Here is a 17,700-nt window from a genome sequence, read left to right as displayed (position 1 = left end):
AGTCACTGGCACATTTCTATTTAGGGATTTTATGTCAGATATAAGACAGTTTGAATCCAAACCACTTCATTCTGGGCGACTTGTCATTCAGTAATAAATTTGTTTTATTGAATGACTATTGCATCAGGCTCAGTGAAAATATTAGAAAACACAGGGTATAGCTTCTGTAGTGTGTTAAAATATGCATTAAGACTTGAGGTTCAAACTCCACTCTTGACCCTGGAAGCAGCAGTTGACAAAAACAATCAAATGCTACACTCCGTTTAGTGGCTGTTCTGAAGCTTTTGGTCAAATCGCATGGTTTGCCCACTTCGACCTGAGGTGAGATTGTTTTACTAGCTGCAATTTCCAACTTCAAAATGTTTTTTAAGATGTAGTCTCGTGGTCCAGCTTCCAGAGTTGTCATTTACTGTGATTTGCCAGTTTTCTTTTGCTGTGTACTCTCTGTTTAGGGTCAAATAAAACTCCAACTTATCTGAGATTTAGATGTTTCTTTCCAAATATGTCATTATCGTACCTTATTGATGAAGAATACGTTGGTTGGAACGGGGCTAGAACAGTTTTTTTGCAGGCTATAGCACCTTGCAGAAACAATTTAAAGTGCTTCTTTTTGCATCGAAATAATAAAAGGACAAGACGTATAAGAAATGCTGGGCAACATTAAAATGCACGTATAAATACAACTGAAAAAGAATAAAATAAATTTGAAGATAAAACAAGTGAAAATGGAAAAAATTCATTCTCCAAGTTAAATAAGCTTCGTTCTAAAGTTGTGTTATATGTTGATACGCCTACGCAAACCTACCCTGTACTATATGTGACTTGCTTATTCCCTGTTGTCCAAGCATGACAGTTGTGACTTTATCTCATTATCTGCTGTGTATTTCTAGCCTCTGGCCTGGTTTACATGCAGGGACTCCTGAGCTATAATGGTCTTAAGGACTATATGTGTTATACTTTGTTCCTATTCAGCCATAAGTAGGACTAAACCTTTTATAAGCTGATGTTGGTCTCTGCTGGAAATGTTTCAGATGAAGCGTGTTTGTTTACCTTTACTTATCCTGTTAAGTCAGGGCACACACACACAGCAAACAAGATGACGCAGGAAGTGCATCGCCACGTCACTGTGTTGATTTATTGTGATTCGTGCAGCACTTTTCAACGTGGGTGTAGAGTTGTTAAATTAAATGTCATGCATCAACAGTCATCTAGCTGATTGGTAGAGTCTCACGTGGGTAGTGAAGTGTTGTTTCTCTAAATTAAGACCACGTTTCCTATGAATAGCCTTGGTTAAGGTCTGTAAACACTATCGATCACCAGTGTGTGTCATTTGAGTTTTATACCATAAAGCAATCCATCGGTTTCCTAACAAATCAGACCCAGGCACACACACAGTCGTTCCTCTCAACTTGACAGATTTGTTGTTGATGCGATTTCTCAAAGGTTCATGACCTCAGTACATCATGAGAATCCCGTCTCTCACTATAAAATCTCTCCAGCTTCATTTAGGCCATTCCCAGTCATGTGGAAGCGAAGGTAGTTATTATGCTACACTGGAACAAATGTCCACAGCAAATAACACTTACTGCAACTCTGACCACCTTTGAATTAAGGTAGAAACGTTTAACAGCTGTGGTGAAAACAGAGCTACTGTATATGTAGGCATGGATTATTATGAGTCATATTTATTGGGATTTACACGAGCCTTTAAATGTGACCCAAAGGATGCTATATTTGCCTGCCACTCACATCCATCATCAAACAAACTGCGCTTTTGTTCCACTTGCTTTTTTTATTTTCTCTTTTTATTTCTGTACAGTGACTCAGTAATGTCACTTACAAAGCAATAACTCTTTAAAGTTGGTCTGGTCATACCAGACCAACTGAGGCTTTAGCAGCTGAACTCCTGAGTGTACTGAACTGAGCAAAGGTCCATATTAATCAATTATGAATGAATTATGAACAACAATAAGAGAGAATTTTTTTGTTCCTACTTTCAAAAATCACATCATCTTGCATTACATTGTCTTATGCTGTTTTTCTTATTAATGTCTTTAAGACTTTATTTATAGTATTGAATTACCTTTGTGTATAAAATGTGATGTATAAAGCACAGGAAAGAGGGCATACACATTTTCCTTCAACTCACTATTCTAACATTTTCATTTAGCATCAGCAGCTTTACAGCTACACACTACTGCCCCCTACTTTTCTCTATTCCACAGGTCTCACTTCCCATAATAAAAAAGGCTTTTAGTTGAGTCTGCACATTATTTATACTTCAGCATTGATTATAGACTTTGGTGTGGTTTGTTTTTATGATTGCACTTTGTGAAACGCAAATATTCCTTATATGTGTATTTGTGTTATAATCTAAAACATAGTAAAGCTGGCAAACATGCTGGTAATCTATGTGCCTGTCTGGGGCTTCAGTCTGTCCTGTCCCTCCTCAAATGCATCCCTCTGTGTATATGTTTAGTATATGCTCATGCTCTTATATATTATTAATGACTTATTACTCCCTCTCTTACAGCCTATAAGATCCTGAGAAGAAATCACATGACGAGGGTGAGAGGGACACACAGACAAAGATTAACTATGAATGGGAGATAACAACAGGCTCCGACAGACACAGGGACACACTCATGCTCCTCTTCCTTTGCTGTAGCACACACTACTATGCCGCTGCAGTCATACTGATGCAAGAGGAGATGAAGAGAGGAGGGAGCAGAGGGGAGGATGGTGGAGGGAGGCAGGGCGGGGCTGCTGAGTGACAGAGCGAAAGGCAGGAGAGGGATGAAGCTGCCCAACAGACGACCAAGAGACAGTGGGAGGAGGAGGAGGGAGCAAGAGAGAGAGAGAGAACGAGAGAGCGAGAGAGTATGTGTATCCACAGGGCGTGAGTGCCAGTAGCAGAGGAGGGGGGGGGGCCTTCCAGACTGGATGGGCCCAGCGATGCCTTGATGGAGTATGGGCCAGGTTTTAGGATTCTCCCACTGCCGTGAGTCTGCTCTTTTTCTGCTGTTTCCATCCATGTTTGCATGCGGGAGGTCTGCATTGGTTTGCCTCACTATACCATCGACATACATATATATTCCAGCTCATCATCTTTTCTTGCTGTGAGCATCGTATGTGTTAGCTCACCCTTCCCTCCCTCCCCTTCCTGCCTACTCTCCATTCCTCGCTCCTGCTCCTACCTTTAATAAACACATGGCTGGATGGATGGATGCAGTGCAGAAGCAGACCTTGTTTTTGTTGTCTCTCATTGATTTTGCAGATGTGTATGTGGCTGTGTACGAAACGGTTCTTCCCAGCAGGCATTACAAGAACACAAGTTATTTGGACCTAAAAGCTTCTGTTGTGCTCTCATATCTGTGTTTTATTTTATCTGTTTGTCAAAATATTCACCTGATATTCTTCGGTTCTCATTCCTCTATTGCATGTGTTCAAGCAGAGGAGAATATGCTGCATTCATTGCTCTGCCTGGGTTGATTTATTAGCTAATGTCATGCTGGCTATCTAATGTAGTGGAGGCCTTTACTGCTGCCAGTTTAGCTGTGTGAGGAGATGAGTCTGTATCCGCTGACCTACAGTATGCTAACTTAAAGTGTCACGTTCCTATGATCTATAACTGATATAACACACACTTTTCTGTTTAGTGGTATGTAATGTTATTTTGTATTGAGGTATAATATATTTATTGATCAGGTCTACTACCAGTAGCACAGTCTGCTGTTGTAACTTTGAAAAAAAAAATGACTCATAACAAGGTACTGCAGTGCTTGTTGGTGCTTTTATGTTATTCCTCATTTGACTTTAGTACACATACTTTGAATGTTTCGAGAGGCATGCCGTTAAGATGAATGTGAGATGGAAGGAATGAGTTTACAGCATATAAAAGCAGCAACAACACATTTTTATTTCTGACTTTGTTGTTTTAGCTACAGCGTGTTTACGAGTAGCTTCATCTAAGATTTTGACTGTTTTCTTCCAGAGGAATATGGCTCTGTGGCGTCCACTCCAGACTCAACACCTCCGTGCACCGATGGTAGGAAGAAGACACTTAATGCTTGTAATATTAGAGATTCCTGTTGATTCTGACACATCTTTCATTTGAAAATGTCATTGAAATTATTTCACCTCAACACCCCTGTCATGTAACTCCTCTAATACCGGCAGTGAAGATCCACAGGTTAGAACAGAATCGCTGTTACTGTTGAATTTTGGAAGGAGGGACGTTTATACACTTATCAAAGAAGATTTCATCTTTAGATGTTGCACACCTTTTTCTCCCCGACATCAAATGACACACTTTGGTGCTTTCATCTGACATATCTATTTATTAAAAACAAAATCACACTCTTTGCACAACTCTGAACTAATACACACAGTGTTAGCCACAGTCTCTATAATTGAATGAACTGCCAAGTGTTGTAAATTGCTCCTCTGCCCAGTGAGTGTAGAGTTTTCTATATTTTTCTCTACTCTGACCTCTCCCTGTCTCTCCCTGTCTCTCTCTGTCTTGTGTCTGTGCGTCTCTCCGTGCGTTGGGGTGACCACTTTTCCTGTTTTTGTGTCCATTCAGGCGGAAACGAGGAGTCCGAGATGTACGAGCTGCAAACAGCCAGGGAGTGGTCTGACGACGACGAGGGTGGGGACGGAGATCCAGATGATGACGAGGGACTGGCTTCATCCCCGTCCATCTGGGGCACGCCACGACAGAACTCCTTCGAGCTGACTTTCTCTTATATCGCCATTGCCGAGCCTGAGGCACTGGGAGCCTCAAGACACCTCCGTGACAGACGCAGGGGCGGCTCCCGGACTCGCAGTCCTCTGGTCCGCACGGACACCTTGGAGACACTGTTGGACTCCCCCGATGTAGACTGGGACCCTCAAGCCTTCCTCAGTCAAGAGGAAGAAGAGGAAGTCTCGGAGAGGAGTGAGCAGGAGAGGGTGGAGGCCACAACAACAAGTGCGGCGGGAACGATGGAAAGAGAGCAGCACAGACAAATTGAGACTATTACAATTCAGCCCTCTCCCCAAAATCTGGACACAGAAACTCAAGGGAGAGATGCTGGAATCCAAAGAGAGGAGATTCAAAGCAGTACGACTGAGACTGTCCAGCCTCCCTCTCCATCCCTGTCTTCCCAGCAGCAGAGCCCCATACAGACACTTCAGGGTGAGAGAAACAGGGAGATGAGGAGGTTGTCTTTTTGATTGTTGTCCCCTAGGTGTCTTAGCTTCTCAACAAGTGACACATAATTTCAAATAGGCTGCCTAGTAAAGTAGATGATTTAAAGCTCTTTCCTTCACTCATCTGTTTTTAACATTCAGAGGTTCATTAGTTCTCCCAATAAATCAACCATCAGTCTGATAGTCATCTGGTTGGGCTCAGTATATTTTCCGCGGATGCTTCCCGACTGATGATTCGCCAAATAATGTGCCCGCGTTTGCCCGTCTTCCTGGCACTGGTAATTCCTCCTCCATGTCAGCAGTCATGAGCATCAACCCATGGTACACCAAGAGCTGATTATATAGTCTGACTTACGAAGACCTCTCCTTGAGGAGATCGTCACGTGATGTGGCACAGAGGCAGGAGTGAGCGGTGGCCAGAAGTCATTGGGCCTCTATTTGGAAAAGCCACTCGAGGCATTTTCCTGTGATGGAATGTAGTAAACATTTATGTGTTATATTATCAGATATTTTCCCAGTTCTTGAACTAGCTGGTGTTGGGCAAAACGGACCATAATACTATGACAAATCACAGACAGGATGTGATTATTAGAAATATTTATATGTATAAAAATGAAATTAAAATTCCTTTCTTTCTTCTGCACAGGAACGTCTTCTGATGAGATACAGTATGATCTTAGATGCAACAAACTCACCATCCCCCTATTCTTCAGTCCGTGCTTATTCATTTAAATCTGACCAATGCAAAGTGTATTTTCAGCTGTATCTTGATAATGATGAACAATCCAACCCATTTATTTATAGTCTTTTCAATGAAATGATTTTAGAATGAAGTAGAAACTTTAGATATGTAAGCATGTTCTGTAGGAAAAAGTACAAATAAGTGATAGATAAGGAAAGTCTAGACTTTAATCTGGGACCACAAAAAAAATTGCAGTCCAGACACAATTTAACATCTAATTTGAGATCTTTTGTCGGTTTTAGTTCAAGCTGAGCATGTACAACAAGTCAGTGGTGATATCATCATGATAGTGACATCATCTTCTGTTTCCCGGCAACAGCAGCAGCAGCAGCAGCAGCAGCAGTGGCGGCGGCGGCGTCACCACCGACCCCAGAGCCAGAGTCTCCCCTCACCAGGGAGACCATCTCAGTCAAGCTGCTCACATCTGTGCGACCCAGAGGCCCAGCGTCCTCGTCGCCAGCTGCCATTGGTTTAAACTCTCAGGAACAGCTGGTCAGCGATCACTGGTTTTCAGCGCTTAACCTATCAGAGGACCCGACAGTATGCACCCACATAGCAGGTACAACCCCATCATCTCTACATTTCCTCATTCTTCTGACCTCTGATCTTTGATAATATCAGATTTCCACATGGTCCTTCAAGAGCGGGCAGACAAAGATAGACACCCCCCCCCTCCCCTCTCTCTCCTCCCCCCGGAAGTCCTGGCTGTCCATTGTGTCTCCATAGTAACCCTCTCCCGGGATTTCAGGAATGATTGGCTAATTGTGGGGAGGGCATTGCTGGCTTACTTTTTTCGGCTCACACGCCATCACTGCTGATATCAGAGTGTATTACTGTTTGACACACACACACACACACACACACACACACACACACACACACACAAAGAGAGACTGGGAGGTGTATGTGTGTGCATTTGTGTGTAGTTTCTTTAAATGCATGTTTGCTGTACTTTGTTGGCACAGTAGGAGTGAGTGAGACACCGATGAAGGGAGAAAGAGAGAACAAGAGATAACATCTTGTCTTCCAGCTTGATGGCACTTTAAGTGGACCGTCACTCAGAGTTGAGCTCAGACTTATTTTAGTTGATGTGGGGGGCCGGGGGGAGGGGGGGGTTCGGACTGTTGATAAATGTGTGGTCAGGTTGATGACAGAGTTTAGGGTGTCCTCAATAAATAGCACACATGCATCTATTGGAGCATCATGGTTTTTTTTTTGTTTGTTTTATGGTTTTATTATTTGTTTTTTGGACTGTGTATCAAACCTCACCTTTTTTTGGCAACTGAAATGCGTCTCTTGCTCTCAGTATTGAAAACTGTTCAGACTCAACACATAACACATCTTGTTTGGGTGAAGTCCTTGTTCAGCTACAGCTCTTGTTAAATGAAAAAAATAATAATAATATAAAAAGTCTTTTGTGGAACAAGTAAGGTTTTTAAAAACCTTTTGTCATCTGTGTGGAAACTCACACTCAAAAATTTGAAATGATACCAAACCCTACTTATTGAACTTTGTGCTATAACCTAAATACATATGTTTCAGCAGGTTACTACATACTGATTCTTAATGTCTAGGTAAACAAAAAACAAAAGTAAGTCTTGTTCACATCTAGAGATAAAAAGAACTTTATTAGCCTAGTTCTGAATCACTGCTACCATTTTGCAGCAACTGAAATAAGTGAATAATTCAGTTAGATGTAATTGCAATTTTGCCTGATTGTCAGGATATTTCTTTTTTGCCAAGCATACAGACCTTCTCTGGAGTTTTTACAAAGGAAGAAGCAACCTTGTCCTTAGAAAATCGCACCAATTGATACAAAAACTCAAGTCAATCATCTGTTTATTGTCAGTGGCACCAAAAGATTTGGCTGGGTGACATAACAGAAAATAAACCCTGGTTCTCGTGTTTCAGTTGTCGGATGAGACCTATATATGAACACAACTCTAAAGAACCTTTTCTGAGTTCAAAGGAATCTCATTAATTCATTCTGCTTCACAGTGGATTTGTGCATTAAGGAGGAAGATGTAGTGATTTTGAGATTCTTGTGTGATTGCTGTGAATCATTTCTTCATGTTTGAAGCTCTTGGAGTCTTGAAGAGTGGTGGGCGGTGCTGCAAACAAGATTATTTTGGGCTGTCAGGCCTTTGGACTGCTGAGTGAGCAGGGGGTGGCCAAAAACAGCTCAGAGGGGCGAGGGGGAGCACAGCGGGACAGAGAGAGTGACAGAGGGCGCGAGGGGGAATCACTGGAACGGCAACCAAAATGGACAGCAGAGGTGAGAACCTGGGCTTGAGGTGAAAAGAGGATGATTTGAGACAGCAGTGTACACCTACGTAGACGATGTTTAGGTATTTGCTTACAGTCGTGAGCTGACAGTCAGCTACTGCAGAGAGCTGTGTTTGATTTCGGTGAGAAGAAAGAAGGAAGAGGAAATCCTCAGAGGAAAGCCACAGATTCTAGTGCGAATGGCTGGGAACCACTTCTAAACTCTAGTAGTGGACTCTTTAGCTTTGTGACTTTGGTGTGGTGGAGAGAAGGCCAGGCTGTCAGGGTACCGAAGGTGTGAACTGAGCGGATTTCTTGCTTCTGTTTGATCATTTTACAAGCAGAGTCTCTGGAGATGGTAGCTTCCATCAGCTTAGAGGTGTGTTTGCCTTTTAACTGATGAGCTGCTCAGATGTAGCAGGGGAGTCTCCGTATCAGCTGTCTTCATTTAAATGAGCACCAGCCATTCAAATGAGTCTGAACTGTCATCTTGTGGTATGTCATTAACAGATTATTGTTGTGGTCGTGTAATAACTTTGCCAGCTGGATTCTCTTACATTTCAGTCTGCAGCCTTCAGTCTGCAGTACCACCAGATACCCTGGACACGTGATTGGCCTGACGTGACCTGGGTCAAATAACGTTGATGTTAAAATGGATTTGTAATTTATGTTCTTATTGGTTAATTGACTGGATGGTTAGTTAATTGCTTGATTGGATTATTGATTCTTTCATGCAGTCGCTCCCATGTGGCTCATTTAAAAAAAAATATATATAATTCAGTCAGAGGACCTGTAGCCTGAAATTCTGGTATAGAGATTAATGAATGTCCTAATGTTATGTCCCAGCCATTTATAGGTGGTGAACAGTGGATGTAGTAATTGCCTCCCGATTAAATGGCCATTATTACTCACTAATTTCTCACATACAGTCATTTATTACTTAGCACCTATGGATACAGCTGCACATGAAGCCCACTTGAAATGTATTCATTTAAGTACAGAATGAGTTAAAAGTGGAAATAGAAATAAATGAGTCCACCCTCAGGGAACCTAAAGGCTGCAATATTTATTACACATAATGCAAAAGTGTTACAGAAAGATATGCAACTGCAGACTGCAGATTTAGCTGCTCGTTAACTTTAGAAAAAGCCAGGTTATGGTGCATATGTGGTAGCTTGTATGGAGTTTACAGAAAGAAAGAAAAACAAAGATTTTCTTACCAAAACTTAGATGAGAAGCTATGAACCACTATGAAATCTGTAGGTAATTAGCCTAGCTTAGCATAAAGACTGAAAACGGGGGGAAACAGCTAGCCTAGCTCTGTCTGAAGGTAATGAAATCCTCCTACCGGCACCCGTAAAGCTCATTAATTAACATGTTATCATGTTTGTGTAATCTATATGAAAACCGGTCAAGCCTAGTCAAGAAATAGTCAGGAACGTAACCCCTCTTAAAATCACAAATTGTCTTTTTTCCACCAGCTTTGTACAGATTAAAAGAGCAAGATACAGTATGTTAACTAATAAGCTGGTGCTGGTAGCCGGATTTTGTTACCTCTGGACAGACCCAGGCTATCTGTTTCCAGCTGCTTCCAAAACTGTTGAACTATTCCTTTAAAATAAATAAATCCAGGTTTTACAATATGCTCAGCGATCTATAATTATTAAAAATGCAGTACATGCCTCCCGCAGTACTGCTGCATAGTTGCTTCACTCCAGTGTGTTTAGAAAATACTGGGTGAGTAAAGGATAAATGCAGAGTTTGGGTAGTTCTATAATACAGTGCAGTGCCTGAATATAGCACTGTCTTCCATGTGTACTTTGTTTAACATAGACATTGTCTTCAAGTGAAGTGCTTTCAACAATATTATTTAATCAAATTAGTCGCCTGTGCTGAGTAACACTGTCCCACAAACAAACCCATTGGACAGGTGTGTTCCAGGGGCATCATGGGTATTAATTGTGTGCAGTGATGTTTATAAATAACCCACCTGCTGTCAGTGCACTCTATTCAAAGAGGCTTCCCTTTATTCTAATGCTGAGGCTTAGCATTTCACTAAATGACAAGCACAAAGGGCTATGCCTGTCTGAAAGTGCAGCGCCATACAACAGGACCCGTAATTACACAGTGCTTTAACACTGCTTTAACTACTCTATGGACTGTGCTTTAGTTTGATCTGTTTTGTCCACATTGTCTAAATACGACATGGTCATTCATTAAGCTTTTACACTGACAAGAATGTCATTTTTGAAAGAATTCAGCAAGATAAAATTATATTCTATTATATATACTGAAGTTGTCTACTCCAGTAAAGCATGACTCTATGGACGCCTCAGTCTCCACGGCAGCTGTTGCTGGGTGACCGGGAGGGAAACCAACAGGGTGTGGAAAAGGGGCTGCTGAAGGCCTGACGTCTGTCAGCAGGTGCTGTGAAAGCCTGCACTTAAATTCTCCTCGACTGCTCGCTTCCCTCTTTCATCCGAGGGCTAAATTTAGCCCAGGCCGGAGCCTGACGTGTCCTCGTAGCTGCTGTGTGTGTTCTCCTGCTAGAGGCTGGAAATCCCTCCCTGAATCATATCTCCATCTACCGCCTCTCTTGCCTCCTTTCCCCTTCCTATCACTATGTCAGAACTACTTTATCTTCCTTCCGCTCTTCCTTTCTGCACTACCCCCTAAAATCAAAAGACCTTGTGGTCGGCTAAAAGCTGAGGAGGCTGAGGGGTGATGTTACTGCAGCTGGTCTGTTCAAACCAGGAAGGATGCATGTAATCAAGACAAGATTGTTGACTGATCCAGTACCTGCAGTATGTAAACAATCCAGTCCGTATGCTGCCTCTAGCCTGGTTCAGTGTCAGTTTTTCATCCATTCACAGTAAACTTCAATAATTCAAAATCAGATTCAACCCCTCACTTGTTTTTTTTTTAAAACCTTTTTGTTTCTTTTACCCTCTCTTCTTCCACCTTCCTTCCTTGTCTTCCAGTGATGGACCTGATCTACTGGAAGGACACGGAGCGCACAGGCATGGTGCTAACAGGGCTGGTGGTGGGCTTGCTGTCCCTGTTCCAGCTCAGCATCATCACTGTGGTCTCCACAGTCTCCCTGGCTGTCATGTGCTTCACCATCTCAGTGCGCATCTACTACCAACTCCTCTACGTCCTCAGCTGGGGTGATGGACAGCACCCCTTCAAGTAAGTTGCTGCGCCTGCATTTTGTGTAGGACAGTGGTAAAGTGGTTGTCTTTTCCTTTCTTGTTCCAGCTTTTCTAAAAAGGAACAGGGAGAGCGGTCAAGACAACGAGGAGAAAAATGACGTATCACATAGAGCTGGATTCACCCCATTAAGTCACAGTACATAAATCTTTTCCAAAACAGTCTGAGTTCATTCAGCCAAAAGTCTTTTCAGTCCAAGTTCTATTTTCTTTGTTCATTTCAAAATGCAACATTTATTTACTGTATTTCACCAATAATAAAATATGCAGTAGCTGCACTTATGGTTATTAATTGGTGGTTTTCTATTTGCATAGCTTATTTTGGGTTATGTTGAGGTTCAGGCAGTGAAGTCACTGAAAAAAAAGGCTTTGCGCAATAAGCAACATGCAGTTTTTTTCTGGGCTTTCATTAACAAATAGCAAACTTAAGTGCCCTCTTTATTATTGATCAGTGATACTCCTTCTTATGTATGAAATGACAGCCACATAGACTAAATTGGTTGTAAAAGCCTGGTGGTGACCCAGCAAATTGAAAAGCTTGGGCCCTTTGACCTTTGGACACTGAAGGAGGGGACAGATTTATATTTGGGCTTGAAGGATTACATCACTATCCGGTAAACAGTAAAGGAAGAATGACTAAATTGATTCTACACAGAGAGGCAGAACTCACATTTCTGTTTTTCAGCCTTCCTTTTTCTGAATCTCATGTCCTCTTTTTATTGTCTGATTTTGTCTCAGGTCATACTTGGACCTGGACATCAGTTTCAGTGGAGAGCAGGCTGACCTCTATATGCGGAAAGCCATCGTCATGGTTCTGTCTGCTGTTGACACTCTGAAGAGTCTCTTTTTTGTTGGAAACCTTTTTGATTCTCTCAAGGTGAGCTAAGCTAAGTTAGTTTTACTTGATTTGTGTGTGCAGGTATGTGTGTGTTTGTGAGTGCAGGCTGTTCAGTCTCTTGTTTAGTCTCTAAATGATCTGTCCTCAAATATTTGCTTCACCCTGTCCAGAACATCTCCCCCTCATTAACCCAAGCATCAGTGCATCTCTGCATCTCTGCATTCTTCTATTCTATTCGCTCCATCTTCTGTCATGTTCTCCCCTCCATCACTGGAGATGACAGTATCGCCATGCCAACCGTCTCTCTCATTATGCTAGCTCAGAGCTGAAGACTCTGCTCCTAAATAAGGGCAATATTACTGACAGTAACTGTCTGTCCCAATGACATATCTTTGGTAATCATGTGGAAAACAATCAGTCCCTTTGGAAAAACAAATCATTCCAAATTAATTTGAATTGGTACTAACTAGCATAAAAAGGAGGCAGTGCACTTCGCTCTTCTCATCTGTGCTATTCATCCAGCCTCTGGATCTGCCTCCCTTACTACCAGAACCAGAGCATTATGTTAGTATTCATCAAGTCTAAGTAAATGTGACAGTATTACATGTCATTATCTGTTCATGCTTTGTTCCCACAGTCTGTTTCCATTCTTTGTTAGACAGTGCTTGAATGTTATTTCCCTGCAACCTAATTCATAAGGTACTAGTAACTTATGATGATACATTGATTAAACAGTTTTTGAAAAGCATTAGAAAGGGGATGTAGTTCAGGTTATAGAGTGAGGAGGCCATTAATTATAGCATTGGTATGATATGTGGGTCCTCATGTCCACATGCTGACCACAAGCTTGACAAACTTACCACAACGCTGAACATGATGTACAGAATCTATATTTGTTCACATAATATACATGCATTTTTCTGTGTTGCTTTTAATTGTGTGGAGATTATTTAAATTCAAAGAGTTGTTTAAGTTTATTTTACATATTATAATACCGTACATGCAAAGAATGTCTGATTAAAGGAGCTATTTGTAAGTTTTGCCATTGCTACATAGCCAGCATTAGCATTAAAAGCTGTTTACTTACCAGTCTAGAAGAAACGTTTCGAGTTCAGCATCAAACTTCATCCCTTACCTCGCCAAGAGCTGTCCTCAGTGGTGGAAAGCAACCCTCTAGTATCACTACTTTACTTTGCTAACCAGCCTGGTCAGACCGCCCCGTCACTTTCCAATACCAAGTCACTGTAGCGTCCAGTCTGCCCTGAAGAAGTAGCACTGCTCAGAGGTTATATTATAACGTCTTGTCTTGTAAACACTATGATGGCTGATGCTCTTGCCAAGACTGGTAAGTAAACAGCCATTAATGCTAACGCTGGCTACGTAGCAAAGCATAACTGCATACTGCATTCATTAAATGTAAGTACATTATACACAAACCTAATGCCAATAAATGCTAAATGTTGTATCTGTACCAATATCAGCTGAAATGTCCTTATAAATCATTGCACGTTATATATGTGCTGAAGAATCAGTTTAGTTCATCCCTAAAATATTTACGGCATTTCAGTAACGAACAGCAGCGGTTTGTGAGCGGACAGAGTTCACACATTTACAGTAGATGATGAGTTAGTGTGAGGTGACTGAGCCCGCTGAATCCCAGGACCTCGGAGTCTCAACCCTGACCTGGCCGGTATGTGACATGACACACAGGACACCGTAGGCTGAACCCGCCCGGGATAAACCGGAGTCTCTTTCCATCTGAGACAGGGGTGTCCCATATCAGGGCATCACTGGATCCCATACACAGTGACTGAGACACTGAGAGATATAAGGGGAAACACAAACCTATATTGGGAGTTATGTACTTGGAGCGTATTTCTTCATCGAAAGGAAAGCGATGGCAGCATGGGTAATTTTTATTGAGCGCTGTATTAGATATCCACAATATGATACAGGGAAATAAGAAATACTGCAGCATGATCTTCTGCTTCCGAAAGAATGAAATTAAAAGCACATGGAGTAGTTCTGGAGGCTGATCATTGATGGGAGTCAAACTAACTGTCTGCAGCTGTTTTCTGTTTTTCTTGGTCTTAGTTCCTGGTCCTGATGTACCTTGTGACGTACCTGGGAGACTTGTGCAATGGCCTTACTCTGCTCATCATCAGTAAGAAACAGATATCTGCTGCCTGCTGGAAATCTGGAATGTGTTAACATACTGTGTGGCTATCATGTTAGCTACCCTACTTTTCCATCTTCTTTCTCCTCCAGGTTTGATCGCTCTCTTTTCTCTGCCACTTTTCTACAGACAACGCCAGGTAATGACTTCAGTCTTTATATTGTTACTTTAACTGGTCCTTCATTTCTCTATTTATGAACACATATTTTTGGCCATTTCTGTTATGTCACAGGAGCAGGTGGATAGCTTCATTGGTAAAATCCAGGCCCACATTGACAACATCAAGGACACGTGAGTATGGCGCCATCTTCTGACACAATGGTGTCATCAACACAGCCTCACTGGGGTTTTTCGACTTAAACGCTTAGCCTTCTACTGATACAAAGAATCTGTCTGAATCCCCACACTTATAGTGCCTACTTGTGTGACTTATTTCTAGTAGCGGCCAAAGTAATGCAATTCATAAAGCAATTAAACTTAAGTTATCTGAAAGCATGAAGACCTACTATACATATTGCCATATCATTTCAGTTCATTCATTCATTTATTCAAGTATTGTTCATAATTATAATAATTTTACAGTGTAGATTTACGATTTTATTCTAAACAAGAAGGATCAATAAACAACTGTGGAGATTAACTGTGTACTGTTTAGACATCATAATAATATTCAGGCTGATTGAAAACACCAGCTTAGAGACTGCTAACTCTTGGAATAATGTTGTGCAGTAGACAATGGTGAACTTTCAGATACACTTAGCTCTAAATAAATCAGAATACATTTGCCTCAGGTGCTTCCACCCACCATTAGCAGTAATGAAATTTTAAGCCTGGTTGTTTTGTTTTTTTTGCTGAAATGCACCTTTGGTGTCATAGTTAATGTCAACCTCAGTTTTTATGTCCACAGGCTTGTACCTTTGACTTCAAATATTTTCCAATGGGGTTCCTTATCTTTTTTGCTGCTGATTTAACCAGGAGAGTTTCATGCCGATCCATGCCGTAGAAGTGAGTCAGTTGTGAGTCACAGACTGTTGTCTGCAGGAAGAATGACTGGGAGCTTTACTTCCAGAACCAGGAGCAAAATAGCTCCTACTTCGTAACTGCATGTCAATTCGAAGACATCCCAAGATCCTAATATGATTTCTGACAGCGATGGTATCTCCCACCTGGTGAAAAGATCCACAGATGTGTCAACAAACCTCTGGCAAAATGACAGCAAAGCCGCCATCTCTGGCTTTTATCAAATTAACAATGATACTGTTATTTCACTAAATGCAAAAGGACCAATATGTTCATTGTTTATTTGTATCTGGTTTCACTTAAAAATCACTCCAAATAGCACAGCAAATGCAGCTAATTTATGTGATTAAAATATTTGTGACTACAAGGCCAGCATTATGTTTCCTGTTCTCCCCATTCTGCAGGCACACTTGCCTTCGGTCTGGTGGTGCGTTAATGTGGACTTAAGAGCTGAAGACACAGTGTGGGTACTGAGGCAAACCCTAAATTTGATGATCTACTTAAGCACTGAACCCTCCTCTTTTTCTCTTCCCCAGCTTTCGAAGACTTGCCCAAGGCGGTGGCCCTCCTCCTGACCCAACCCCTGGCGGCGCCAAACCCAAAGTCCAGTAAACACTGATGAAAAAGAACTTAAAGACAAGCTCCCAGAGTTACAGGCTGTCACTCAGATGTCTTACCCAGCAGTCTGTGCTCCAGAGAACAGAGCTTCAGAGACTGGGGAAGGGAAGGGATATTACTTAAACGGACGATGATGAGGATTACGCATGGTACTTTATTCTCTAACTGTATCTAAATTATGGGGTTAGAGGTCGGGGTTTGGGTTTGGGTTAAAACATAATCAAGGTGAAATCAAGGTGTGTGAATCCTGGATGAGACTCTTGCTGCTGACGTCGGAGATGGAAAGACTCAGCGATACAGCTCGTCATGTGTGACGGTCTTTGGAAATATTCATTGTTTTTAAAATGTTAAAGTGTCTTAGATGGAGCTGTAATCCAAATGAGCTACTAAGACCAGAAATGGGAAGTTCTCACACTGACAGCTTCACACCTGAGAGAAAGGGAAGTCAGTTTCTAAAGTGATTTAGACTACAGGAGAGAAAAAAAAACAAACAAAAAAACATTATTATTCATGGCAGCATAAAACTGGCAAATAAGAATGCATGTGTCAGCACATGTACTTTTCTGAATGCATATTCATTCTCATGACTGTTTATCTGTGTGTATGCAAGTATGAGTGTGTTTGTGTGCGTGTAATTCCTGACATACCGCTTGCTGAAATGTTACCTACAAGCAATTAAAGTCACATTTCTTCTTTATTTTCCAAAATTTTCTGTTTCTTCTCATCCACACAGACATTCACTTTCATTCACATGATCATTGATTTGAGTTTTCTTTTGGTCAAGTTTTCTCACGTTACTTCATCGCTTACACTGCTTCACTTTCCCTCATTCATTGATGTAAATGGAAAGTTGAAACTTAATATGCAGAAAGAAAAGTGAATTCTGCAACAGGTTCAAAACTTGAGATGTATCGTAGATGGATTGAAGTTACATGACAGGAGGCTCATTATTGAAGGAGCATCAGAGGTGTTGGTGTTGCTGAGTAATTTTCTGATTGGGAAGAAGTGTCGTCACTTCAGATGGAGATCCTCTCCGAGCTCTTAAAGTGTTTATCTCCAGCCTTGGAGGAAACTTGTGAAGGGATGTGGGAGTGAAATACAGCAGGTGCCTTTCAAACTGCAGGTTATAGTGCATGATCTGATTCACAGTATTTACAACTCCTGACAACCGCTTACAGCAACCTCTCCTTACAGCAACCTGACCATTGCCTTCCTGAGAATGGTGTTTTGTACGTGTACAATACTTGTGTGATAGTACATGTGTACCATGACAAGGTATCTTATACAGAATTGTAAGTAGGTACATTTTAGGATTAATAAAATTATTCAGGATACACATTTCCCTTTAGCGGTTGCTTTTAAAGCTCTCACCAAAATGTGTCCGTTCCTATGCCTTATTATTGCGTAATCTACCTGTGTCCTGCAGTGCAAGCCTTGTTATGTTAACAGACATGATCCATGACATCCAGACATGTGACATCATGTGCTGCTTAGTATTGGACCTACAGTAGTTGCACGCACACTGGCCTCCTGTAGTAGTTTTATGTACTAATACAATTGAATTTTTTGTCTTTGTCTTTCTTCCAAGAGGAACTTCAGCAGCGTGAATGGAGATAGCAGTGAAATTAAAGGCACTAAT

The 17,700-nt window shown here is 41.5% G+C and overlaps 1 protein-coding gene across 5 annotated transcripts; it reads left to right on the top strand.

The window, feature by feature from the left end:
• Positions 1-2,844: 2,844 nt before the first annotated feature.
• On the top strand, positions 2,845-16,758 carry rtn2a (reticulon 2a). Of its 5 annotated transcripts, none has more exons than XM_056374474.1 (10): positions 2,845-3,001; positions 3,995-4,048; positions 4,586-5,179; positions 6,267-6,494; positions 11,182-11,389; positions 12,148-12,286; positions 14,342-14,411; positions 14,516-14,562; positions 14,656-14,714; positions 15,980-16,758. In XM_056374474.1, the coding sequence occupies exons 1-10, from the start codon at positions 2,971-2,973 to the stop codon at positions 16,053-16,055; spliced, it is 1,506 nt and encodes a 501-aa protein (XP_056230449.1). In that variant the 5' UTR covers positions 2,845-2,970; the 3' UTR covers positions 16,056-16,758. The 5 variants fall into 5 exon arrangements, with proteins under 5 accessions (XP_056230449.1, XP_056230448.1, XP_056230447.1 ...); XM_056374473.1 differs by having other exon boundaries at positions 6,261-6,494; XM_056374472.1 differs by having other exon boundaries at positions 6,258-6,494.
• The last annotated feature ends 942 nt before the right edge of the window (positions 16,759-17,700 follow it).

The sequence above is a fragment of the Seriola aureovittata genome, chromosome 4, assembly GCF_021018895.1.
Source record: "Seriola aureovittata isolate HTS-2021-v1 ecotype China chromosome 4, ASM2101889v1, whole genome shotgun sequence".
Classification (NCBI taxonomy): Eukaryota; Metazoa; Chordata; class Actinopteri; order Carangiformes; family Carangidae; genus Seriola; species Seriola aureovittata.
The sequence above is the reverse complement of the archived record's forward strand: the minus strand, read 5'-3'. Positions and strand labels throughout refer to the sequence as shown.

Bases quoted from the DNA above. Each gene is read 5' to 3' on its own strand.
- rtn2a (XM_056374471.1), top strand. From the start codon at position 2,971: ATGGGCCAGGTTTTAGGATTCTCCCACTGCC. The intron at 5,180-6,254 runs GTGAGAGAAACA...TCCCGGCAACAG, and splicing joins CCCCATACAGACACTTCAGG to CAGCAGCAGCAGCAGCAGCA. The intron at 14,563-14,655 runs GTAATGACTTCA...GTTATGTCACAG, and splicing joins TTTTCTACAGACAACGCCAG to GAGCAGGTGGATAGCTTCAT.